Genomic DNA, 26,053 nt, shown 5'->3' on the forward strand with positions numbered 1-26,053 from the left:
AAAATAAACCAGAAAATTATAGGCCGGTAATCCTGACATCAGTAGTGGGAAAGTTATTGGAAGGCATTCTGAGGACCACATATATAAGTATTTGGATAGACATAGACTGATTGAGAATTATCAGCATGTGTGTGTGTGGTAGATCATGTCTTAGAACAGTCCTAGAGTTTTTCAAGGAAACTACCAGAAAGTTGATGACTTGATGAAGGCAAAGCTGTGGATGGTTTCTACATGGACCTTTGATGAGGTCCTGCATGGGAAGTTGGTCAAGAAGGTTCAGTCTCTCCGCATTCAAGATCAGGTAGTAAACTGGATTAGACATTGGCTTTGTGGGAGAAGACAGAGAGTGGTAGTAGATGGTTGCCTCTCTGACTGGTGGTCTGTGACTAGTGGAGTGCCGCAGGGATCAGTGCTGGCTCCATTGTTGTTTGTTACCTCTATCATGATCTGGATGATAATGTGGTTAACTGGATCAGCAAATTTGTGGATAACGCCAAGATTAGGTGGTATAGTGGAAAGTGAGGAAGACTATCTTGGCTTGGAGCGGGATATGGACCAGTTGGAAAAATAGTCTGAAAAATGGCAGATGGAATTTAATGCAGACAAGTGTGAGTGTTGCACTTTGGTAGGACCAACCAGGGTAGGCCTTACACTGTGAACAGTAGGGCACTGAGTGTGGTAGAACAAAGGGGCTTGGGAATACAGGTTCATAATTTGTTGAAAGTGTCACAGGTAGATAGGGTAGTAAAGGCTTTTGGCACATCGGCCTTCAGGAATGAAGTATTGCGTAGAGGAGATGAGATGTTGTGTTGAAGTTATACAAGACATTAGGGAGGCCAAACTTGGAGTATCAGTACTGTATGCAATTTTGGTCACCTGCCTATAGGAAAGATGTAAATGTTTGAAGTTTGACATGGACTAGACGGGCTGAAAGGCCTGCTTCTGTGCTGTACTTTTCTGACCCTAAAGAAACAGAAGGACCAAAGAAGCCAGTAATTGCCTTTAGCAAGTAGGATCAAGGAAAATCCCAAGGCATTTTGTATATGAACTGAAAGCAAGTGGGTAGTTTGGGAGAAGGTAGTTTGGGAAAAGACAGGAACCAGAAGAATTGGGCAAGGTTCTAAAGGAGTATTTTGCATCAGATTTCAGCAAGTAAAAGGACATGGAGGAGAGAGCATAGTGTGGGGTACATGGATATTCTAAAGCATGTTATATTAAAAAGGTGGTGAAATTGGACTCGAGAATAATATTACAGTGGATAAATCCCAGATCCTGATGCTATCTATTCCAGGTTATTCAGAGAGGGAACAGAAGAGTTGCTGGAGCATTGACAGTGATCTTCCTATCCTCTCTAGTCTCAGACAAGGTCCTAGAGGGCTGAGGAATAGCTAATGTTGTTCCTCTGCTTAAGGGCAATATAGAAACATAGAAAACCTACAGCACAATACAGGCCCTTTGGCCCACAATGCTGTGCCAAACATGTACTTACTTTAGAAATTACCTCAGGTTACCCATAGCCCTCTACTTTTCTAAGCTCCATGTACCTGTCCTGGTGTCTATCCAGGAGGGGATTGGCTGAGAAGGAGCGGTTGATTTAAAAACCCGACGGGACCATCCAGCAACACAATGTTCGAGGTCGGACGAGGTGCGACAAGTGAAACGAATCAGTCAAAATATCAGCTAATATCATCAAGGTTTGATCTAGGGGAGCGGCCTTGTCGAGGGAAGTGCCTTGTGAGAAAAGTGCAAGTCTTTGTCTCGAGCGTCTTCGGCGAGGAGGCTGAGGGAGGAGACTACGCCACAGTTGGAGAGGGTGAGAAGTGGTGAAGAAATGACAGGCCAACTGATTCAGTGTGCTGCTTGCATGATGTGGGAGGTCAGGGATGTTGATGGTGCCTTTGGCTGCTGCAAATGTGGAAAGTGTATCCAGGTTCAGCGCCTGAAGGACCGGGTTGAGGCACTGGAGAAGCAACTGGATGACCTCAGGTTCATCTGGGAAACCGAGAGTTTTCTGGACAGGACCAACAGCCACATCGTTACACCGAAGATACCGGAAGAGAGAAAGGTGTGGGGGGGGGGGGAAGGCGACAATGAGGAAGGGATGGATGCTTGGAGTACAGGAGACTCTTGAAAATAGGTTCACCCTCTTGGAAGCTGTCGGGACAGAGACATTGCCAATCTGGGAGGCGGACAGGTTTGCGAGTCAAAAATTGGCGCTGAAACAAATCCGAGGAGACAGAAGTCAGGCAGAGCCATGGTAGTCATAGTCATAGTCATAGTCTATTGATCCCGGGGGAAACTGGTTTTTGTTACAGTTGAACCATAAATAATTAAATAGTAATAAAACCATAAATAATTAAACAGTAATATGTAAATTATGCCAAGAAATGTCCAGGACCAGCCTATTGGCTCAGGGTGTCTGACCCTCCAAGGGAGGAGTTGTAAAGTTTGATGGCCACAGGCAGGAATGACTTCCTATGACGCTCTGTGTTGCATCTTGGTGGAATGAATCTCTGGCTGAATGTACTCCTGTGCCCAACCAGTACATTATGTAGTAGATGGGAGACATTGTCCAAGATGGCATGCAACTTGGGACAGCATCCTCTTTTCAGACACACCGTCAGAGAGTCCAGTTCCATCCCCACACCATCACTAGCCTTACGAATGAGTTTGTTGATTCTGTTTGTGTCTGCTACCCTCAGCCTGCTGCCCCAGCACAAAACAGCAAACATGATCGCACTGGCCATCACAGACTCGTAGAACATCCTCAGAATCGTCTGGCAGATGTTAAAGGACCTCAGTCTCCTCAGGAAATAGAGACGGCTCCGATCCTTCTTGTAGACAGCTTCAGTGTTCTTTGACCAGACCAGTTTATTGTCAATTCGTATCCCCAGGTATTTGTAATCCTCCACCATGTCCACACTGACCCCCTGGATGGAAACAGGGGTCACCGGTACCTTAGCTCTCCTCAGGTCTACCACCAGCTCCTTAGTCTTTTTCACATAGTGACAGGTACAGAAAGGGGTTTCTGCGGCAACAGGCGGGATTTAAGGATGGTGTGTTGCCTCCCCGGTGCCAGGATCCAGGACGTCACAGACCAATTGCAGGGCATCCTCAAGGGTAAAGGTGAGCAGCCGGAGGTGGTGGTGCATGTCGGCACAAATGACGTCGGGAGGATGAGGAAAGAAATTCTGCAGCACGACTTCAGAGAACTCTGAAGAAGGCTGAAAAGCAGGACCTCCAGGGTGGTTATCTCCGGTTTGCTTCCAGTTCCACATGCTGGAGAGGGCAGGAACAGGGAGATAGGGGATCTGAATGTGTGGCGGAAGAGCTGATGCGGGAGGCAGGGATTTAGATTCTTGGACCACTGGGATCTGTTTTGGGGTAAGGATGAATTGTACAGAGGGGACGGGTTGCATCTTAACAGGCAGGGAACCAGCATTCTGGCAGGCAGGTTTACCACTGCTGCACGGGTGTGTTTAAACTAAGTAGTGAGGGGGAGGGGACGAACTGGAAATATAAGGATGGAGTTAAAGGGAAAGAGAGAACAACAGAATTAATGGGGCAGAAAGCTCAGAAAGGGATCGGAGAGTATGGCCAAGTGCAATAGGAATCAATGTGAAAGGTGAGGGGAGTAAAAGTATTACTTTAAATGGGTTAAAAGTATTATATATGAATGCACGGAATATAAGAAATAAAGTGGATGAGCTTGAGGCTCAGTTGGAAATTGGCAAGTATGATGTTGTGGGAATAACAGAGACATGGCTACAAGAGGACCAGGGCTGGGAAATGAATATTCAGGGTATACATCCTATCGAAAGGACAGACAGGTGGGCAGAGGGGGTGGGGTGGCTCTGTTGGTGAGGAATGAAATTCAGTCACTTGCGAGGAGGGACATAGAATCAGGAGATGTAGAGTCAGTATGGATAGAACTGAGAAACTGTAAGGGCAAAAAGACCCAAATGGGAGTTATCTACAGGCCCCCAAACAGTAGCCTGGATATAGGGTGCAAGTTAAATCAAGAGTTAAAATTGGCATGTCGCAAAGGTAATACTACGGTTGTATGAGGGATTTCAATATGTGGGTAGACTGGGAAAATCAGGTTGGTACTGGACCCCAAGAAAGGGAGTTTGTGGAGAGCCTCAGAGATGGATTCTTAGAGGAGCGTGTATTAGAGCCTACCAGGGAGAAGGCAATTATGGATTTAGTGTTGTGTAATGAGCCAGATTTGATAAGGGAACTCGAGGTAAAGGAACCATTAGGAGGTAGAGACCATAATATGATAAGTTTTAATCTACAATCTGAGAAGGAGAAGGGAAAATCAGAAGTGTCAGTATTACAGTTGAAGAAAGGGGAATATGGACCCATGAGGGAGCAGCTGACCAAAGTTGACTGGAAAGATACCCTGGAAAGACAGTGGAACAACAATGGCAGGTATTTCTGGGAATAATACAGAAGGTGCAGGATCAGTTCATTCCAAAGAGGAAGAAAGATTCTGAGGGGAGTAAGGGGCGACCGTGGATGACAAGGGAAGTCAAGGACAGTATGAAAATAAAAGAGAAGTATAACATAGCAAGGATGAGCGGGAAGCCAGAGGATTAGGAGACTTAAGGAGCAACAGAAGATAACTAAAAAGGCAATACGGGGGGGGGGGGGGAAAGATGAGGTACGAAGGTAAGCTAGCCAAGAATATAAAGGAGGATAGTAAAAGCTTCTTTAGCTATGTGAAGAAGAAAAAATTAGTTAAGACCAAAGTTGGGCCCTTGAAGACAGAAAAGGGTGAAATTATTATGGGGAACAAGGAAATGGCAGACGAGCTGAACAGGTACTTTGGATCTGTCTTCACTAGGGAAGACACAAACAATCTCCCAGATGTAATAGTGGCCAGAGGACCTAGGGTAACAGAGGAACTGAAGGAAATTCGCATTAGGCAGAAAATGGTGTTGGGTAAACTGATGGGACTGAGGGGTGATAATTCCCCAGGGCCTGATGGTCTGCATCCCAGGGTACTTAAGGAGGTGGCTCTAGAAATCGTGGACACATTGGTAATCATTTTCCAATGTTCTATAGATTCAGGATCAGTTCCTGCGGATTGGAGGGTAGCTAATGTTATCCCACTTTTTAAGAAAGGAGGGAGAGAGAAAACAGGCAATTATAGACCAGTTAGTCTGACATCAGTGGTGGGGAAGATGCTGGAGTCAATTATAAAAGATGAAATAGTGGCATATTTGGATAGCAGTGGCAGGATAGGTCCGAGTCAGCATGGATTTACGAAGGGGAAATCATGCTCGACTAATCTTCTGGAATTTTTTGAGGATGTAACTATGAAAATGGACATGGGAAATCCAGTGGATGTAGTGTACCTGGACTTTCAGAAAGCCTTTGATAAGGTCCCACATAGGAGGTTAGTGGGCAAAATTAGAGAACATGGTATTGGGGGTAGGGTACTGGTTGGCAGACAGGAAACAAACAGTAGGGATTAACAGGTCTTTTTCAGAATGGCAGGCAGTGACTAGTGGGGTACCGCAAGGCTCGGTGCTGGGACCGCAGCTGTTTACAATATACATTAATGATTTAGATGGAGGGATTAAAAGTAACATTAGCAAATTTGCAGATGACACAAAGCTGGGTGACAGTGTGAAATGTGAGGAGGATGTTATGAGAATACAGGGTGACTTGGACAGGTTGGGTGACTGGGCAGATGCAGTTTAATGTGGATAAATGTGAGGTTATCCACTTTGGTAGCAAGAACAGGAAAGCAGATTCCTATCTGAATGGTGTCATGTTAGGAAAAGGGGAAGTACAAGATCTAGGTGTCCTTGTTCATCAGTCACTGAAAGTAAGCACACAGGTACAGCAGGCAGTGAAGAAAGCTAATAGCATGTTGGCCTTCATAACAAGGGGAGTTCAGTATAGGAGCAAAGAGGTCCTTCTGCAGTTGTACAAGGCCCTGGTGAGTTCACAACTGGAATATTGTGTGCAGTTTTGGTCTCCAAATTTGAGGAAGGACATTCTTGCTATTGAGGGAGTGCAGCGTATGTTCACAAGGTTAATTCCAGGGATGGCAGGAATGTCATATGTTGAAAGATTGGAGCGACTGGGCTTGTATACACTGGAATTTAGAAGGATGAGAGGGGATCTGATTGAAACATATAAGACTATTAAGGGATTGGACACGCTAGAGGCAGGAAACATGTTCCCGATGTTGGGGGAGTCCAGAACCAGAGGCCACAGTTTAAGAATAAGGGGTAGACCATTTAGAACGGAGTTGAGGAAAAATTTTTTCCACACAGAGGGTTGTGGATCTGTGGAATGCTCTGCCTAAGAAGGCAGTGGAGGCTAACTCTCTGGATTCTTTCAAGAAAGAGTTAGATAGAGCTCTTAAAGATAACGGAGTCAAGGGATATGGGGAGAAGGCAGGAACAGGGTACTGACTGTGGATGATCAGCCATGATCACAGTGAATGGCGGTGCTGGTTTGAAGGGCCGAATGGCCTAGTCCTGCACCTACTGTCTCTTAAAAGACCCTATCATATCCAACTCCATCGCTGCCTATTCCATGCACTCACCATTCTCTGCATAAAAAACTTACCCCTGACATCTCCTCTGTACCTACTTCCAAGCACCTTAAAACTGTGCCCTCTCGTGCTAGCTATTTCAGCCCTGGGAAAAAGCCTCTGACTATCTACACAATCAATGCCTCTCATCATCTTATACACCTCAATCAGGTCACCTCTCATCCCCTGCCGTTCCAAGAAGAAAAGGCCAAGTTCACTCAACCTATTCTCATAAGGCATGCTCCCCAATCCACGCAACATCCTTGTAAATCTCCTCTGCACCCTTTCTATGGATTCCACATCCTTCCTGTAGTGAGGTGACCAGAACTGAGCACAGTACTCCAAGTGGGGGCTGACCAGGGTCCTACATGGCTATAACATTACCTCTAGGCTCTTAAACTCAATCCCACGGTTGATGAAAGCCAATGCACCATATGCCTTCTTAATCAGAGTCAACTTGCGCAATATGGTTAATCGAGCTCAGTGTAGGACAATCAGCCTTAGGGAAGCTATTGGAGAGGATCCTTAGGAATGGGAAAAGCATTTGGAAAAGCATGGGCTTATTAGAAGCGGTAACATGGCCTTGCACAGGGCAGGTCATAGCTTATAATTTTTTTTCCAGGAGATAATGAAGACGGTTGATGAGGGTAGGACAGTGGATGACATCTGCATAAGACATCTGATAAGGTCGGCTGATCCAGAAAATAAAGACATGGGCTTCCTGGTGACCTGGTAGATTGGATTCAAATCTGACTAGCCACAGAAGATAGTACCAGAAGGATCATCCTCACGGGAGATCTGTAGTCATGTTCCTTAGGGTTCCGTGCCAGGACCCCTGCTGTGTGTGATATGCATATATGATTTGGATGAAACTGTAGATGGAAAGATTAGTAAGTTTGCAGCTGACACAAAAGTTCTGTTTAGTGAAGTAGGTTGTGAAAGGACAGAGCAGGACATAGTTCAGCTGGAGAATGGGTGCAGAAATGCAGCTGGTGTGCGTGAGAGAAGGTCAAATGCAAGGGGAAAGTGTACAGTAAATGACAGACCCTTAGGAACATCAAAGTGCAGAGGGATCTTGCAGTGCAGGTCCAGAGCTCCCAAAAGAGACAAAGCAGACAAGGTGGTAACAAACACGTCGAGCATACTTGTCTTCATCAGTCGAGTAGAAAGTTTTAGCAAGTTATGTTGCAACTCTATAAAACTTCAGTTAGGCCACTTTTGGAGCACTGTGCAGTTCCAGTCACTACAGGACAGACTGGAAGCTTTGTAGAGGGTGCAGAAGAGGATTAAATTGCATTAGCTGTGAGAAGTGGTTAGACTAGCTTGGATTGTGGAGGCTGATAGGAGACCGAAGCAAAGTATATAAAATCATGAGGTGCATAGTTATGGTAGATAGTCAGAGTCCTTTTCCCGGGGGCCAAAAATACTGGAGGGCATACATTTATGGTAAGGGGGGGGACATTTAATGGAGATAAGTGGCGCAAGTATTTTTTCCCTATAAAAACAGAATGGTAGATGCCTGGAACTTACTGCTAGTAGCTGGGGAATCAGAGGGTGATGGAAGGAAATATGCCAGTGATGTTTAAAAGGCATTCAAGCAGATACATGAACATTTCTGATTTAAAGGGATATGGATCATGTACCAGCAGATGAGGTTAGTCTGCATTGGCTCCATGTGTCACGGACATCATGTGTCAAGGATGGAGAAGGCAGAAAAATTCAACATATTTGAAAAGTCACTGGATATGTACTTGACAGAGTGCAAGACAGAAGGTTTCAGACTGTGACAAGAATACACATAGATTAAGATGTAGCTGGCCTGGGCTGGCACCAGTGGAATCAGCAGTTGGTCTGCCACCTGTCTTCAGGAGAGTGAGAGATAAGGAAAACAATGGAGCAGCATCTGGAGATGTTAATGAAGGGGAAGGAGAGCTGTCAAGATCAGCTCCCCCTTTGAACCCTGAACTGTTTGAAGTGATGGACAGGCGATACCCCAGCAGGGGGATAAAAAGGGACAGGTTTGCTAAGGCAGGACACACACGACACCCGAGGTAACAAGACCCTGGAAGCGGTGCGTCTCTCACAAGTCGGTGGGTAGTACCGGGCCATAGACGCACAGGATGGAAAGGCACGATCGGCGGGAACCTGGTGTGTGTCCACCCTTGCCTGGGTGCCAGGTTCACCGCAGAGAAACGATCGTATCTGGAAACGGAGGGGTCACGGTCGGTGACCTCAGATGACATCACAAAGGACGCGCCCAAAAGCTGACTGCGAAGGTCTGTGTGGAAGCCTTGAATATTCATTCGTTTTGCTCTCTCTCTCCTTCCCCCCACTGTCCATCTCCCACGGCAGCGATTACTGCGAACTGAACTGAACTAAATTGACCTGAACTTTGTGTCACTTTGAAACTGGTCATTTACCCCTAGACAACGATAGAGCTTGATTGATCCTGTTATCTGAATTCTGTGTACATGTATGTTTATCATTGCTGAACTGTTGCATTCATTATCCTTTTGATTAGAGTACTGTGTTGCTTGTTTCTTTAATAAAACTTTCTTAGTTCTAGTAATCCAGACTCCAACTGAGTGATCCATTTCTGCTGGTTTGGCAACCCAGTTACGGGGTACGTAACACAGACCAAGACCAAATAAGATTAGGCCAGCGTTTTTTTTGACCGGTGTGAATGTGATGCCTCTATTAGTTCCTTGTGTGCTCTGCTTTTCTATGATTGAAAGCACAACTCACAGAATCAGAGCCATTGAGGTTTGATTTTCTGCAACACGATTCACTTAAAAGTGCCAGCACTAGCACGAGACCAAAATGTCTTGTTCTGATTCACACACAAAGTAATTCAGTGTTGACCAATTCTAACAACTGAATCGCCAGAACACTAAGAGCTTGATAGAGCACTCATTTCCGAATCAGAAGGTGTGGGTTCAACTCCCACTCCAAATACTCAAGGACCATAACCTATAATGACACCCCCATGAAACCGGTTAAACTAAAACCTTGTCTGCTATCTCAAGAAGGCACAAAGATCACCTTTCATTACACTGAGGAATTACTGTCCCCAAGTAGTAGTGAAAGACTGGAGAAAAGTGCACAGCAGGGTATTCCAAGAGTCAGTTCTAGAACCAGTGCAATCTTTAATGTACATTTCAATGATATACACGTGGGTGCAGACAAAATTTACTTAATTTTAGATGACTCAAATCAAAGGGAGGAAGGTTAAACAAAAATACTAAGCTCTTACAGTGTGAAACTAAAGGTGGCACATTATATGCTTTAAAAAAATAAAGAATGTGCTGCAAATGGTCAGGTCAGGCAATTCCTACAAAGAGAAGAATTTCAGGTCAAAGAGCTTGTTTTTTCACGATACTGTTTTCCTTGGCACAGGTCTGCAAATCTGCAAACAAAATTCTAATCACCAGCAACACACATAAAAATTGCTGGTGAACACAGCAGGCCAGGCAGTATCTATAGGAAGAGGTATAGTCGATGTTTTGGGCCGAGACCCTTCGTCAGGACTAATTGAAAGAAAAGATAGTAAGAGATTTGAAAGTGGGAGGGGGAGATTCAAAATGATAGGAGAAGACAGCTCTTAGCTCCATCCCTCCCCCTCCTGTCTTCTCCTATCATTTCGGATCTCCCCCTCCCACTTTCAAATTTCTTACTAGCTCTTCTTTCAGTTAGTCCTGACGAAGGGTCTCAGCCTGAAACGTCGACTGCACCTCTTCCTAGAGATGCTGCCTGGTCTGCTGTGTTCACCAGCAACTTTGATGTGTGTTGCAGTAGTGATAGGGGCTTGTTTTTTCGCGATGCTGTATTCCTTGGCACAGGCCTGCAAACAAAATTCTAATCACCAGCTTTTTCTTTGAGCAGAATGTAATTTTATAATGACATCAAGTGGGAACATAATCTTGAAGGAAGAATGAGCAACATGCACAAAACACTAGAGGATCTCAGCAGGTCAGACAGCATCTATAGAAGGAAATGAACAGTAAAGGTTTCGGGCCAGATTCTTCAATCAGTACTAGGGTCTCGGGTAGAAAAGTCGAATATTCATTTCCCTCCACAGAGGCTGATCTCCAGCATTTTGTGTGTGTTGCTCAAAACTGCCCGCAAGTACAGAATTTCTTGTACTCGAATGATCTCTTAATAGCAGAATGAAAGACATTTAAACTGAATAACAGCAGAGTACACTTTGCGCTCTACGACATGCTGTGTGGAGAAATGCTGCTGTACTTAGTTTATCAAGTAATGCACTTTTATACAAAAGGCGGGACAGCAGCCGCACGAGATGCCGGCCATTAACACACTGGTACATTCACTAGCCTTGATCTGTTCTTGCCAGACTCAGTACACAAGCTCCGACGACCGGACAACACACAATCAAACCTGAAATAACTTTAAATCTCGGAGGGTCTTTCAACAAGAACCGAAACTCACCGACAAACGCACACATGCACTCCGGGTCCGGACGCGCGAATATGACGTCTTGACCTTCTTCAATTAGTCGCATGACGATGACGTTCGACACATCCTCTTCGACCCACACCGCTTTGATTGACAAATCGCGCCGTGAATGGGACTAAATTTAGCGGCCAATGAGATGGCGGCCCTTGTGCACTATATAATCCAATGGGAGCTCACCGATCGCTCGGACACCAATCAGGGTGGTGCGGAGATCAGGATAAAGTGGGAAGCACGGGCTTAGAATTAAATTGGTGCCTCAATTTCCTTGCTTATTCAGGTAATGTCTTTATGAAAATCAAAATCAGCTAGTAAACTAAAATTAAAACATTTTTATTTATTTTGCTTCGGGAAAGATTTCAACGCTATTTTTGGATTAAGTGGAAAGTAACCTAATGCAAATTAAATGCAATTTCTTGCCTTAAGACAAAAGCATGAGTAGATGAAATAAGATGAACATCATAACGAAGTTCAGTTGGAATAAGACGTGTATTAAATGTAATAGTGGTTAAACCTAATCTTGAAGCATCTATTTAAATGCATCGTTAAATGTAAGGATTAGCCGGAGTATTTACTGATTGGTAAATCAATCTTTGCATTCTAATACAATATTGAAGGAATGCGCGTTAGATGAAAATCCACACAATTTATCAGTACCAATAGAATGAGTTTAATCTTTATTAATAACCTTGTATCATAGTATACACATAAACTGCGAATAAGATATTTGTTAAAAATTGTGAATGATGCCTGCACTAATCTGTTGAGAGTAAATGCTTTGTTTCTAATCCAAGATTTGTAGACGTTATCACAGATTTAATGTACTTGGATTGTCCTTCATAAATCTTGTATGAAATACAGCGCGATAGGGTCACGAAGGACGAGAAATTTACGTAATCGTAACGCTATTTGAGAATCCCGTAGTTTTCAGCCACGCCAAAGAATTGTAAAACTACCCAGGAAATGCTGGTAGTTAATCGAGAACATGTATTTCTTTCAAATGTCGGAAATGACCATCAGTTAGGGACTTTAATGTCAAAAGTCGGATTTTCGTTTAAAAGCATCCTTTATACTGTATTGAGTTTTGCGGGTTGGAGTACTGCCATGACCTACGTCGTCCTGCAATATATTAAAGTGTCTAAAATGTGCAAGAGACTTTACCATACTCGCGCAGAAGTTTATTTCGATCACGGACGCCAATCACTTTGATAATTTCGAATAATTGTGCAGCTTCAAAGTTCGCGCTAAATGGCCTATTTTCTTTAAGTAAAAATCTGCAAATGAGATGAATTCGTGTTCGTCGTATAGCGTTCAGTGCATTTCTGGTAAACTGGACCCAATCCGTTCAATCAAATCCGCGCTTCGAGAAGCCATTTCTTTCGGCGATCAAACCTAACTCCTAAAGCTGTTTGCATTACAGTAAAGCGTCACCATGCCCTTCAGCAACAGTCACAACCTCCTGAAAATGAAATATTCTTCCAAGGACGAATTTCCAGATTTGAGCAAGCACAACAACCACATGGCCAAAGTCCTGACCCCGGAGATGTACGGCAAGTTGCGAGATAAGCAGACCCCCAGCGGATTTACCCTTGACGATATCATTCAGACTGGAGTGGACAACCCAGGTAAACCCTCCTCCGTGGAGAAGTGTTGCTTTATAAGGTGGGCACAAGTTAGTTTGGGGAAATTTTTAACATCAACTTGGCGCTTGGTTGTTATCCAGCCCACCACAGAATAAAGGGCATCATTGATTCAAAGCTACGGAAAATGTTATAAATAGTAAGTAAAGCAGCCAGTATCCTGGCTTTCCGCTCTCCAATAAATCTGCTAGAATGGATTACAGCCGAGGGCTTTCAGTGCTGGGATTGGTGGGTGCTGCTGCTCATTTTCCGCGTTTTATTTCCTTAAAGTAGTTGTGACGCCTCACACGTCGCTGCTGCTTGGCTAGAGAGGCGGTGGCCAGCAGAGGAGTTTCCCGCTTTGAGTCAGCACGATGGCCACATGGTTATGGTTAGTGCTCTCTCCCGACCTTTGCAAGAAGCGGGAAGGCAAGTCAATCCCCAGTGGCTTCATCTTGTGTGATGGATTGGTAATCCTGCTAAAACACTTAGATTAAAAACACTTAGATTGCCTGGAATAGTACGAAATCCCTCTACTTTGACGCAAAATATACTCAACCAGTTAGAATGCGGGACTGTGGATTGGTTTGACCCTCCGTAAATCAGCACCATGACCGAAACCGATTGCCGTTGATTTAAGCACGTTGCCTGTTATTTTTGTACTCCTGAAATAACCCACTAAATTGGTCTATTAATTAATCGTTTTTAAGATGCTTGACTCTGTTCATTATTGTAATACTCATATTGCAGAATGTTTCCTCCCCTCAAGATTTAACTTGAATAACTCGTAAGGCAAAAGAACTGAATGATGTGACCCCTTCCCCCTTCGTCTTTCCTTCCCTCCCATTTTAAAATAAATGCAGCTGAGTACTCCTTTCAAAAGTCAGCGGATATTGTCTGACATTCTAAGCGGATGTGGTGAAAGAAGCGCTACCTGTAATTGTTCTTTTTGTATCTAGGTCACCCATTTATTATGACAGTAGGTTGTGTTGCTGGAGATGAAGAAAGCTACGAGGTTTTCAAAGATCTTTTTGATCCAGTTATTCGGGACCGCCATGGTGGCTACAAACCTAGTGACAAGCACAAAACTGACCTTCACTCGGACAAGCTCAAGGTTAGACAATGGGTTCATTTCTTTACTAAACACAAGTATAGGTTGAATTCCAATGCATTTTAAAGAATAAACTAACATACTAGCCTTAGTGGTCTTGATCTAGTTTTTGCCTCGGTCATAAAATCGTGGGTTCAAGTACTCTCCAAAGACTTGAGCACACAAAAATCTGGTTGACATTTTAGTGCAGAAGGGGAAGAAGGCATCCCTTTTCCTTGGAACTTGAAATTCTCATGTGGTTGTGATCTCCTGAAAGATCTTGGGACTCTACTTTGAAGTGAAGCTGGGGAGTTGAGTGCCCTAACCATACATGCCTTTCAATCTCCCTTTCCAAGTAACCCTGCTGCCCCATTCCACTCCTGGAGTGGGGAGTGGTTTCAGAATAAACTTTAAATGAAGTGCTGTAATTATCAGTTTATGCTCCACGTTGATATTTGGAATGCATAGCACAAGAAATAAATCTCTGCAGGGAGCACAATAAAACATTAGAATCTACCTCTATAAATATTACTTTTTGTTTTCCATGAGAATTTGCTGCACATTAATTTAGATGCACATTTCCTGCAGTTGTGACCATATTGAAGTGTGGGGTTGGATGTAAATGTTTTGTGGCATCCTGAGATTATGAAAGGTGACATAGTAAAAATAAAACTATGGGAAGTGTTTTAACACCCAGTAATTATCTGTTGAATCCAGCCAGGATTCTCAATTCAATACTTTAATATTATTTTGCCTTGTAAAATAGGATGATTAGATTTAAATACCCTTGAACAATTTGATAATGAGTTTCCATTCACTAAAAAATTTTGCTTGTGATAGGAAGATAATAGTCTAATTTGTAGAAAACTTGTTTTAATAAATGGAATCCAAAATATCTCCAATTATGATACAAATTAAGGCTCATTATATTATCAAATCCACAGACTTCGGAAGCCTTTTTTCCTCTCCCCAATATTTTGCCTAGTAGTGGTTGTTTTGACTGTCATTAGATTTAACTGTCCCTGTTTTTTTTCCCCCTCCCCACATCTGGTTTTGACATTTTGAGAATGCAAGGTGACCTTCCTCAAGGTGCCCTTGTGTCAACATTGTACCAGTTTCATAAGTAGCTTGTCTTAGATTTGTTCTTCTCCTTCTGACCAACAACTGGATTTATTGGCATTTGTCAAATAATATGGAAAGTGCACCTGCTCTGTTCAGGTCTGAGCTTGCATTCCAACTCCAAATGAAGCTGCAATGAATATTTAAACTCACTTTAAGGCATCTTTGCATTTGGCACAAAAGTATGTTACTTGCCATTTTATTGTTTCTCTACACGATTATGGTGTACTATAATCTGGGCAATAGTCCAAGATGAATCTGATCTGAAATTATGGACAATTGTATGCCTTTTGGTGGTTAAGAAAATTCGAATAGTTTTTTCGTTAATGAAAGTGAAATAGTAAATGTGATTTTTCTTTTAGGGTGGTGATGACCTGGATCCTAACTATGTGCTGAGTAGCAGAGTCCGCACTGGCCGCAGTATTCGTGGCTTTTGCCTTCCCCCTCACTGTAGCCGAGGGGAGCGCCGTGCTATTGAGAAACTTTCAGAGGACGGTAAGATCAAAAGAGCATAATGTGCTTTAACCTTTAAATAGCTGATAAAGTTTTTGAAAATCAAGTTTCCTTAAAACAGAATCCAAGACCTTGTCTTCACACACTTCTGGAGAATGAGCACTGATAATTCAGAAGAGAATTGCCTGACGATTTTACATTAATGTGTTATCTTCATAAACAATCGACAGCTCTTGAATTGCCATACTGCACCCTTTTCCCAGCCCCACACAAGGATTATTTCTGCCAAAGAAACTAAAGTCCTGTTAACTGACTCATCTCTGAACACGAGGTGTTTCTTGCCTGAAATGGGAACTAAGTTATTTCATTTCCCTAAACAAAACCCACAAGCTTCAGGCTAATCTAGTGTTTCAGCTTTACTGGTAATGCTATTTCCATTTGTCTGTGGAAAGTAACTCGCATAGTTGAACCATTTATGGAAATGAATACTTCTATTCTGTTAACTTGTGACCTCTTGTCAAATTCTATAGTGTTTAAAATATCAGCTACTGGCTCCAATTTTGTATACAAACTAATGTGGTTTCATTTTTAAGACTGAGCAAGGAAGTATACATCTCAATTACATATTGTTTTAATGTTTGAAAGGAAATTAGTTTTGAGAGACTGAAATGTTGCCTTTAAATGAAGACTTGGGCTCTCACCAAGTACTCCCTCTTATCCAGAAAATGAGTCAGTACCATAAAACTTTACACTCTGAATTGCAAGTATGTGTCCAGTAACATTGCAATTGTGGGATTAACTGTAAACTGCCACGTGTTACTGTAGCTCATGGGAGGAGGGACTAATTGTAGAACTTCAGGAAAATTTCTGGACCATATGTTTCAGATTATAAAATCGAGTTGTGCGGAAAGCTTTGAGGGGATTATATCTCACTACATCTTAGTTTCTCATTATACTGTCTTTCAAAACTATGTATATTTTGGCATTTTTAAATGTGCTATTTTGGCAAGAAAGGATTTTACAAGACCAACTTGTAATCTTCACTTATCTTCTGCTTGAGACGCTTCAACTTTAAGGTCTAGGGGAAATGTAACAGTTTTTCCCCAAATTATGACTGTGGCAAAAGTTAACAAGAATAATATATTTCAGAATGTTTAAGCCTCACAGTGCATCAGATAGTAAAATTCCTCAAAACAGCATCTCCAATGTGCATTGTTAAAACCCACATGGTGCATCCCAGTATACACCAGGAATTCTGGTCCAAACTCGACCCTAACCTGACTATTGCCATTTTAGTGTTTTAAGATGAGTGTTTTTTTTTTTATTTTGGTTACTTTTCTGGCCACCAAGAGATGCTCAGACTGAACCTATAATTACAGGTAGCTAACCTAATAATACAAATGGCCCACATCTGAGTCCCAGTAGTGGGATCATGGACTGGTTGTATAATTTTAAAATATTTCTTGAGGTGCTTGAAGAGGTGCTCTGGCACTACCTGAAACTGGAGTTCCTTGATATTCTTTTATATATACTGATGTGAACTTCCTCATTTCTAAGCACAGAAGAGCCCATTCCTGTCGCTGCAATCTTTTGCCACATAATAAGTTATAGATGCATGTGCCTCTGCTCTTCCTCAGGGTCACAACTGCCCTCCGTATACTGCTGATGACCCTGGTGATTATGATTTTTAAAAGCACATAATCTCTACAATTTTGACATAAACCAATCCTGAGATCTGACTAATTTATCTAATGTTACCTAAATACAGGCTTTCAAGGTGTACATTATATACAGGTTCAGTGTTATTTCAGTGAAGCTCTTTAATTCCCTATAGAAATATATTTTTAAGATGTGCTCTCATCAACATTTCTTCAACAGATCATTGTCACATTGCTATTTTGGTGCCTGCTTGGCTCGATCTCAGGAGACTTCATAGATACTTTAAGCTATAAGTATATCTAGATGTTTAGAAAATCACAAATCATTTCATATAAATGCAACTCCTTTTATCTAAACTAAAGGAAAACTTCCTTTTGGAGGAACTAACTTATCAAGTTGTAAAAACAGTTATAAAATGAAGGGGATTTATTCCTAGCATTAAAACAGTTCTTGCAATGTAACTTTCCTTTTCTCTAGGTTTGAAAAGTCTAGATGGTGAATTTTCTGGAAAATACTATGCCCTGAAGAACATGACTGACAAGGAACAGCAGACCCTAATTGATGACCACTTCCTGTTTGACAAGCCTGTGTCTCCATTGCTGCTAGCCTCTGGGATGGCTCGTGACTGGCCTGATGGCAGAGGCATTTGGTTGGTTCCTGGCTTGGGAGTAAAAGATTGAGAATGGCTTTGTTTACAATATTGCAGCATGCTGGAAGCTTTGCATCTGATGAAGATAAATTGACCAGCTGGAGTGAAATTAGTTGGGAGTCCTTTTTTCTTGAAGGGTCAACAAACAACTTTATTTATATTTTTATATATATATTCCCTTTACTGAATGAGTACATTTTTATAATTCCTGGAAGGTTTTTAATGTTATGATCTTGGTTGGTTTGGGTGGGGTGGTGGAAAGTGGTATGGTTCAGCTTCAGCAAGAAGAGTTATTTTTGGATTTCACAGATCTGTTTAACTTCAGTTAGCCGTTGTATTATTAGCTAATTGATGACTTCCACTAGGTTGGCTTTATGTGGAAGATAATATTTCTGTACCTAACCTATTTAGATGACACCACTTCCTGGGCAATTGTATTAAGTTCTGTGCCCAAACATGTAGCCCATTCCTTAATGAATTTTAATTTTTATCATATTAAGACAAAGTAGCTATCTTCTCTTCACTTTCCTCAATCAGCCTTGGCTATGTTGGCAAATTGAGGACTGTCTTTTGGCCAAAGAATTCTAGTGTGATACAGATTTAGATAAAAATAATGCCTGAAGGAATTATATTTTGATGTAATAGAATTTTTGTCAAAGCTTACACTCTTAATAAAGCAAAATTACTTTTTTTTTTTTTTTTTTTTTTTTTGGTCCAGGATATTAATTGGCTTGTTCCAAATTAAACCTGTTTTCCAGGCATAATAACAATAAGACTTTCCTCGTTTGGGTAAATGAAGAAGATCATCTTCGTGTTATCTCCATGCAGAAAGGTGGAAACATGAAGGAAGTCTTCACCCGTTTCTGCACTGGACTATCAAAGGTACAATTGAGTGTTACTGAGAGTCAGTAATTGTCTAAAACTACTTTGTATTTTTCTTTGAACTATTTCTTTTAAATCATAGATTGAAAATCTCTTCAAAAGCAATGGCCATGCATTTATGTGGAATGAGCACCTTGGCTACATCCTGACATGCCCATCTAACCTGGGGACTGGCCTGCGTGCTGGTGTTCATGTGAAACTGCCCAATCTCAGCAAACACGAAAAATTTGGCGAGGTTCTGAAACGACTGCGACTGCAGAAGCGTGGCACAGGTGAGTTGGATTTTACCTGAAAGTGGAAGTGCAGTATGTCCTGATGCAGGGCACTTGTTTTGGCAGTAAATGACTGGATCACCACTCTAAATTTATTTTCTTGATCATGAAAAGTTGGAACAGTTGATTTCCTGCATTCTGTCAGAAGCACAACTTTAACTACTGTTTTTTTTTTTTAGGAAGATTTTTGGACAGCTGTAATCTATACACATAGCCTTTCAAAATTACCCATAAATCTGGTTCCAGATTACATCTGTCTTACTAATGTCTCAATGATATTCTTGGTTTGCTCGATTTTTTTGGAACAATTAAGGACCTAAAATGCTGCTCTAACTTTAAGAAGGAAAATTGTAGCTTTTTGTGTGTGGATAGGAGTAAATCAAACTTTCATGTGACTTTAAACCTCAGTTGTGTGCAAGTGGCCTGGACACATCATGCTCTGCCATTCTCCAAATACCATCTTTGTATTTCAGGATTTAAAAAAAAAAACGGTTAGCTTTTCAGCCAAATTTGGACTTTGTTAAATAGATCAAACCCCCTTCTGTTTGGATTATCATGAGTTCTGGCATTCATCCCACCATAACTCTGACTTGTTATAAATTAGTTGCTATTTTTGTTTCCAGTGCTTAAACATACACATGTTTAAAGTGTGATGCATTTCTGCCTACATTAGGAAACATTGGAGCTCAAAGTTCAAATATTCTTCTTTGCTCTTCCTACCTGTGCTCATGTACATTAGCACAAGATGATTTGAATACAGCAGAAGAACACAATTCCCCAATTGTTAACTGGGGTAGTTAAACATCATTTTTAAACAAAACTTACTGCAGATAAGTTATTTCAAATTTTGCTGGCATTCACTACAGTACAAGTAAGGAACATGGAATGTTTTTAAATACACTTGCCATTTGTTAACTTTCACTTTTGGTATGTTTTAACATGCAAATCATCCAGGTTTAAGATAAAATTCATGTGCATAGCTTTAGATGACAATTTTTAGTATTTCTTTTGTATTGAAGTGGCTTCTGTAAAGCAGCTACAAATATACTAATACGGTTTGCTGTTCCTTTCTTGCTAGGTGGAGTTGACACAGCTGCAGTTGGTGGTATTTTTGATATTTCCAATGCTGACCGCCTAGGCTTCTCTGAAGTTGAATTGGTTCAAATGGTGGTCGATGGTGTAAAGCTGCTAATTGAAATGGAGAAATGCCTTGAAAAAGGCCAGGCCATTGACAGCCTTATCCCAGCTCAGAAGTAAAGTCACTTTATCTCAACTTCTAACCTATTCACTGGATATATTGTATAATATATTAAAAAAAATCCAAGATGCCAGTCTGGAATGGGGGGGGTGAGCCTTGTCTTTGACATAAATGTAGTAGAAATCTTGAAGATATAATCATTGCATTGTTGTTGCTGATGATGAATTAAAAATGAATAAATATACTTTGGTCTGTACAAATGAGTGCACAGTAATTTTCTTAGACACTTGGTTAATCTATCCTTGGTGGTTAATCTGCTGTTAGTGTTTGCAACTAAACACTTGGTGGTGTTAGCATCTATCTTTAAATTGCTTCCTGTCTAACAATGGTCAGTGTTAAACCATAATTAACCTTTGAGCTTTCTAAACTGTCTTCACAAGTGCTTCCTGTAATCAAGGCAGTATATTAACAACATGGAAATGGGACATTCACTGTACTGGTCTGAGTGCTGATATTCCATATGTTATCTCTAACATGTTAATTTGTGTCTCCCTACTACTGCAATCCATTATTCTTTTCTCCCTCGTCTGTTGCACTAACTTCCCTTCTGATATTCAACTTAACTACTCTTGGAAGGAAGATTCAGTCTTGCTCTCTGAAAAGATCAATTTTTTTGTTTAATTATCATTGACTTGTATTTATGAAATTCCCCAATAATCACACCACCTTGTGCTGTCAAATATGGAAACCATTTCTCTAGCTTGATCTTAATGTACAGTTCCCTCCTTAGTTCTAGTTGGTTGGCCTGCCCCTTTCTTATCCCACCACCCCAGCTGCATGATGGCCTAAGTAATCACAGGTTTATTAAAGTAAATCATCCACTTCTGTGCTAATTGTAAGGTGACATAGCTTTCAGTTTAAACCACATTTTCTTCGTTCTTCAATCAAGTAATCCTTTAGCAAGAATTTATCATACTTAAAGACTGGAGCATGTACAATAGTATTCAAAAGTAGATTAAAGAGCACAAGAAGCAATTTGTTTTTCTAATAGGCATTTTATTTAAAAATTTAAAGTTACACTGGTGACGGGTTAACAGGTAGTGTTTTGCCCATATAATTCTAAATCTTAAACTACTTCATTACAAGTTGGCCCCTATTTAGCATTATTAAACTTTGTAGATTAGAATTTATTTTTGATCATGTGGCAAAAATATTCCTTTCCATGTATAGAATACACACAACTTGTATGTACCTGGATTCATAGCTCAAAATTCATATGACCTCTATGCTTCTAGCCTACTATTACATAGTACAGTATATAGGTTTCAGTTATTTACACTGAACAAATTGCACAAATCTTCTGTGATATCTGTATTTCTCATCATTGTGTTGACTTGTGCAAATTTGGTTGCTCTATTACTGTAGTATATTGTTTCTCAACACTAGTTTTTAAATACAATTACAAGCTGGTTCTTTCAGTGAATGATTTCCTTGAAACTTAGATTCTGGAAACTTCCCTGCAACAATTATTGTGACCAGAGAAATAATCAAGTGGAAGCTATCTATCTTAATGTTATTACTTATCTCAACAGCATTCAAAATCAAATCCCCTCAAATGCCCTAACATTATTTTACAATTAATTGCCGTTGACATGAATGGCATTTTAACTTGGCTCCCAACTATTTCATATCCCAATTTTTTTCTTCTCTCTATTGGATATGGCAATAAGACAAGCTTACAAAATAATTTGTAGAATTAAAACTTGAAGAATTAATATACTGCAGCAATTTAAAAATAAACTAAATTTTAACTAATTCCAACTTCAGAAAGGGACAAGCAAAATTCCTGAAGGTTGAGATGAATTTTGTCATGGCCTAACAAATATAAATACCTCCACACATTACTCCTTTGACTGCCTAGAGAGCTTTTGGATTGTACGTGTGCCTGTTGTCCTAAACTTCCAAGCTTTACTTGCAGAAAATGAGCAAGTAAAACTGGGGGAAAATGCAGAAAATTCAACTAACCACTTGCGTATACATACTAATGTACTCTTTGCAATTAATCAGTTGAATAAACAGTATTAAATACAGTTTATTCCAACAATCTGGAAATTTATTTTCCTGTAAGCTTTGATCTTCTCTCTGTTGCACACATTCATTGACCAAGAATTCTTGCATCATCAGTATTATGTTGCTATTATATAAAGTACAAATTTACATAATTTTGCGTGTTTTGAGCATTTGTCTCATTTGCAAAACATAGTAATAGAGAAAGTAAATTGAGTTTTCAGAGAAGAGCCCGGGGAGTCATGTGGTCTACCTTCAGCTCTCATTTTTCTGATTACTGTGAGGGGAGGGCTGCAACTTAAAGATTGTGTTGTTTCAGACTCCCAAACTCTTGATTCCTTGTACCACCCAGTTTTTCCATATCAAAATGTTTCATTTTTATGCTCTGAAGATCATCTATGATATAATCAGATCCTTGTGTGATCATGCTGTCAAGGATTGAATTGTTGATGGTTTACCTTAGAGGTAAAATAATGTGATTTCCTTCAGAATAAAGTTGGATCCCGTGTTTTTAGTCATAAAATCAATTTGGAGTAACACAATGAATTTATGGATTATCAAAAATAATGACTATTCTCATGTCAAATTGAGATGATAAATTAAAATTAATTTTATATATGGGACCTTATAAAATTGAATTTTAATAAATTAGTTTTTATAAGGAGCTGCAGGCAATCAAACACAGGAGTTATGATCATTATAAATCACCTTAGTCCTTCAACAGTTAGGTTTAGTTCCTGCTCTGGAAAAACTAAGTTTGTTTTAAATACTTATTAAAGCTGGTAAATTATGAGATAGAACAAACATTTCCAATCGAGTTCGAGAGCTTGTGAATCGTAGAGGCTACAGACAATAAATAAATGAGGAAAGACCAAGGTCCATCGCATTTGGCTGCTTTGTCGCTAGTGTTTGCATAACTGAGTTGGTGACTATATATGGCAATCAATTTACAAGGGTTTTACGTCTAACTTAAGAAGGAAAACTAAGCAGGCTGAAAGCTGTGGATACTTGTGTTCAAAGTCACATGTTCCTCCCAAGGGTGTTACACCTACCTTCTATCATGTTCCAATTTATTTGTGTATTATAGACCAACAAATCGACCTAATTAGCGCAGAACAGGTTGCATTTTCAGTTTTTCACTTTTCCCACAGAGAACCTGTACCTACAGAAGATCCAGAACCTTCCAGAAATCAGGCAAAGACATGTAGTATTATCTAAGAGTAAGTTCAAATATTTTATCCCCATAGTGTAAAATGTTTGCTGTTTGTGATGTGTCTGTGTGCTCACACATTCCTTATTTTGCACCAAACAATGCAGATAATATAGCAACATCAACCAACTAGTGCTGCCAGAACTTTGGCCATGGGATTTTTAAAAAACTTTGATGTATTTCCACTATGTACATACACTCAGTGGTCACTTTATTAAATATACCTTAAAAAAGTGTCCACATGATTTTGGTCACAGAGAGAATTTACAAGGATGTTCTTGGGACTGGAGGACCTGAGTTATAAGGAAGGATTGAATAGGTTTGGACTTGACTCCTTGGAATGTAGAAGACTGAGGGGTGATTTGATAGTGGTATACAAAATTATGAGGGGATAAATGCAAGCAGGATTTTTCCACTGAGGTAGGGTGGGACGACAACCAGAGGTCATGTGTTAAGGGTGAAAGGTGAAACATTTAAGGGGAACATGAGGGGAAACTTCTTCACTCAGAGGGTTGTGAGAGTGTGGAACAAGCTGCCAGCACAAGTGGTGCATGCGAGCTCGATTTCAATGTTTAAGAGAAGTTTGGACAGGTACATAAATGGTGGGGTTATGGAGGGCTACGGTCCCATTGCAGGCCGAAAGGAGTAGGCATTTAAATAAATCATCATGTAGTAGATGGGCCAAAGAGCCTGTTTCTGCGCTCTACTTTTTTATGACTGTATGACCTTAACACCTGATTGTTAATGCAAATATCTAATCAGCCAATCGTGTTGCAGCAACTCAAAGCATAGAAAGTATGCAGATATGGTCAAGAGATTCAGTTGTTGTTCAGGCTAAACATCAGAATGGGGAAGAAATGTGATCTAAGTGACTTTGACCGTGGAATGATTGTTGGTGCCAGATGGGGTGGTTTGAGTGTCTAGGAAACTGCTGATCTCCTGGGATTTTCACGCACAGCAGTCTCTGGAGTTTACAGAGAATGATGTGAAAAATGAAAAGTGTCCAGTGAATGGTGGTTCTGTAGGCAAAAAAGCACCTTGTTAATGAGAGAGGTCAGAAGAGAATGGCCGGACTGGTTCAAGCTGACAGGAACGTGACAGTAACTCAAGTAAGTACACGTGGCAACAATGGTGTGAGAAGAGCATCTCTGAATGCACGTATCAAACCTTGAATTCAGTGCATGGGCTGCAGTGGCCGAAAACCACAGCAGGTTCCACTCTTGGACCTAATTCAGTGGCCACTGGCTGTACAGCCTACATTGCTTTCTCCTTTTTGAAAAGAACAACTGGTTCATACCTATGTAGTATTTACAGATTTAAGCAATTCACAGGTTTTCTTTAATCTCAAAGGAATGTGTGTTAAGTGGATTGTATCCATTTGTTAACTTGATGACGATGTCAGTAGAGTGTTGTGTCCTTTTGTTTTCAGTTTCCAGTGGATCAAATTCTGGAATGCACTCAATCACAAAATTCTGTCATATTCTGTTGAGTGTTCTTTGTAGGAATTAAGTAATTTATGTGTGTGCTTTGACTTTATTTCCCATGCACAAGGAGTTTCTATACTTCATATTCCACAAACAACAAAATATCTTTCTGAATGTTAGATTTCCTAAATCATGATAACATGCAATCTATCATATTGTTTAAGCTGTTCCTCTCCATAGTTTGAGCCATAATTTCATCATTGTTATGTGCTGTGTCATATTGCGTGGGCGATCATGATTTTCCATCTGTCTTTAATCTGTCTCTATCCACGACTAAGATTGTTCTTGGCAAATTTTTCTACAGAAGTGTCTTCTTCTGGGCGTGCCTTTGCAAGACGGGTAACCCCAGCCATGATCAGTACTCTTCAGACGTCGTCCACCTGGCGTCAGTGGTCACATAAGCAGGATTTATAATATGCACCACCCGCTCCACTGGTTTCACATGACCCTGATCGAGAGGCTAAGCAGGTACAAAACCTTGCCCAAGGGTGACCTGCAGGCTAGCAGAGGGAAGGAGTGCCTTACACCTCCTTTGGTAGAGATGCATCTCCGCCTTGCCACCCCGAGCCATAATTTAGTTTCCTTTTTAATGGCCTCTTCTGCATTCTATCTTCAAAATTTACCGAATTGAAGCTCAATCATGTTGAGTATTTTACACATCAGTAACTCAGCAGGAATATAAAACTGCGAACACGAAGAAATCTGCAGATGCTGGAATTTCAAGCAACTCACATCAAAGTTGCTGGTGAACGCAGCAGGCCAGGCAGCATCTCTAGGAAGAGGTACAGTCGACGTTTCTGGCCGAAACCCTTCGTCAGGACTAACTGAAAGAAGATCTAGTAAGAGATTTGAAAGTGGGAGGGGGAGGGGGAGATCCAAAATGATAGGAGAAGACAGGAGGGGGAGGGATGGAGCCAAGAGCTGGACAGTTGATTGGCAAAAGGGATATGAGAGGATCATGGGACAGGAGGCCTAGGGAGAAAGAAAAGGGGGAGGGGGGAGAGACCAGAGGATGGGCAAGGGGTATAGTGAGGGGGACAGAGGGAGAAAAAGGAGAGAGAGAGAAAAAGAATGTGTGTATATAAATAAATAACGGATGGGGTACGGGGGGGAGGTGGGGCATTAGCGGAAGTTTGAGAAGTCAATGTTCATGCCATCAGGTTGTAGGCTACCCAGACAGAATATAAGGTGTTGTTCCTCCAACCTGAGTGTGGCTTCATCTTTACAGTAGAGGAGGCCATGAATAGACATATCAGAATGGGAATGGGATGTGGAATTAAAATGTGTGGCCACTGGAAGATCCTGCTTTCTCTGGCGGACAG

At 41.1% G+C, this 26,053-nt stretch overlaps 2 protein-coding genes across 3 annotated transcripts in view; one reads left to right on the forward strand and one right to left on the reverse strand.

Moving 5' to 3' along the window:
* trmt61a (tRNA methyltransferase 61A) overlaps positions 1 to 11,073 on the reverse strand; it is a 68,274-nt gene extending 57,201 nt beyond the window's left edge. Inside the window, exon 1 of one of the 2 annotated variants that reach the window (XM_072282420.1) lies at positions 11,006 to 11,073. The gene's annotated coding sequence lies outside the window, so the exon portion shown is untranslated. The remainder of the gene's footprint in view (positions 1 to 11,005) is intronic. The other variant, XM_072282516.1, reaches the window with a different exon arrangement.
* Positions 11,074 to 11,204: 131 nt separating this feature from the next.
* On the forward strand, positions 11,205 to 20,230 carry ckba (creatine kinase, brain a). The gene is made up of 8 exons (XM_072269936.1): positions 11,205 to 11,309; positions 12,450 to 12,654; positions 13,608 to 13,762; positions 15,220 to 15,352; positions 17,447 to 17,618; positions 18,377 to 18,500; positions 18,583 to 18,772; positions 19,851 to 20,230. The coding sequence occupies exons 2-8, from the start codon at positions 12,462 to 12,464 to the stop codon at positions 20,027 to 20,029; spliced, it is 1,146 nt and encodes a 381-aa protein (XP_072126037.1). The 5' UTR covers positions 11,205 to 11,309; positions 12,450 to 12,461; the 3' UTR covers positions 20,030 to 20,230.
* Positions 20,231 to 26,053: the final 5,823 nt, after the last annotated feature.

This window comes from Mobula birostris, chromosome 1, assembly GCF_030028105.1.
Source record: "Mobula birostris isolate sMobBir1 chromosome 1, sMobBir1.hap1, whole genome shotgun sequence".
Taxonomy (NCBI): domain Eukaryota; kingdom Metazoa; phylum Chordata; class Chondrichthyes; order Myliobatiformes; family Myliobatidae; genus Mobula; species Mobula birostris.

Coding starts and splice junctions, on each gene's coding strand:
- ckba (XM_072269936.1), top strand. CDS start 12,462: ATGCCCTTCAGCAACAGTCACAACCTCCTGAAAATGAAATATTCTTCC. Junction 17,619..18,376: donor CCTGATGGCAGAGGCATTTG/GTTGGTTCCTGG, acceptor CCTGTTTTCCAG/GCATAATAACAATAAGACTT. Junction 18,773..19,850: donor ACTGCAGAAGCGTGGCACAG/GTGAGTTGGATT, acceptor CTTTCTTGCTAG/GTGGAGTTGACACAGCTGCA.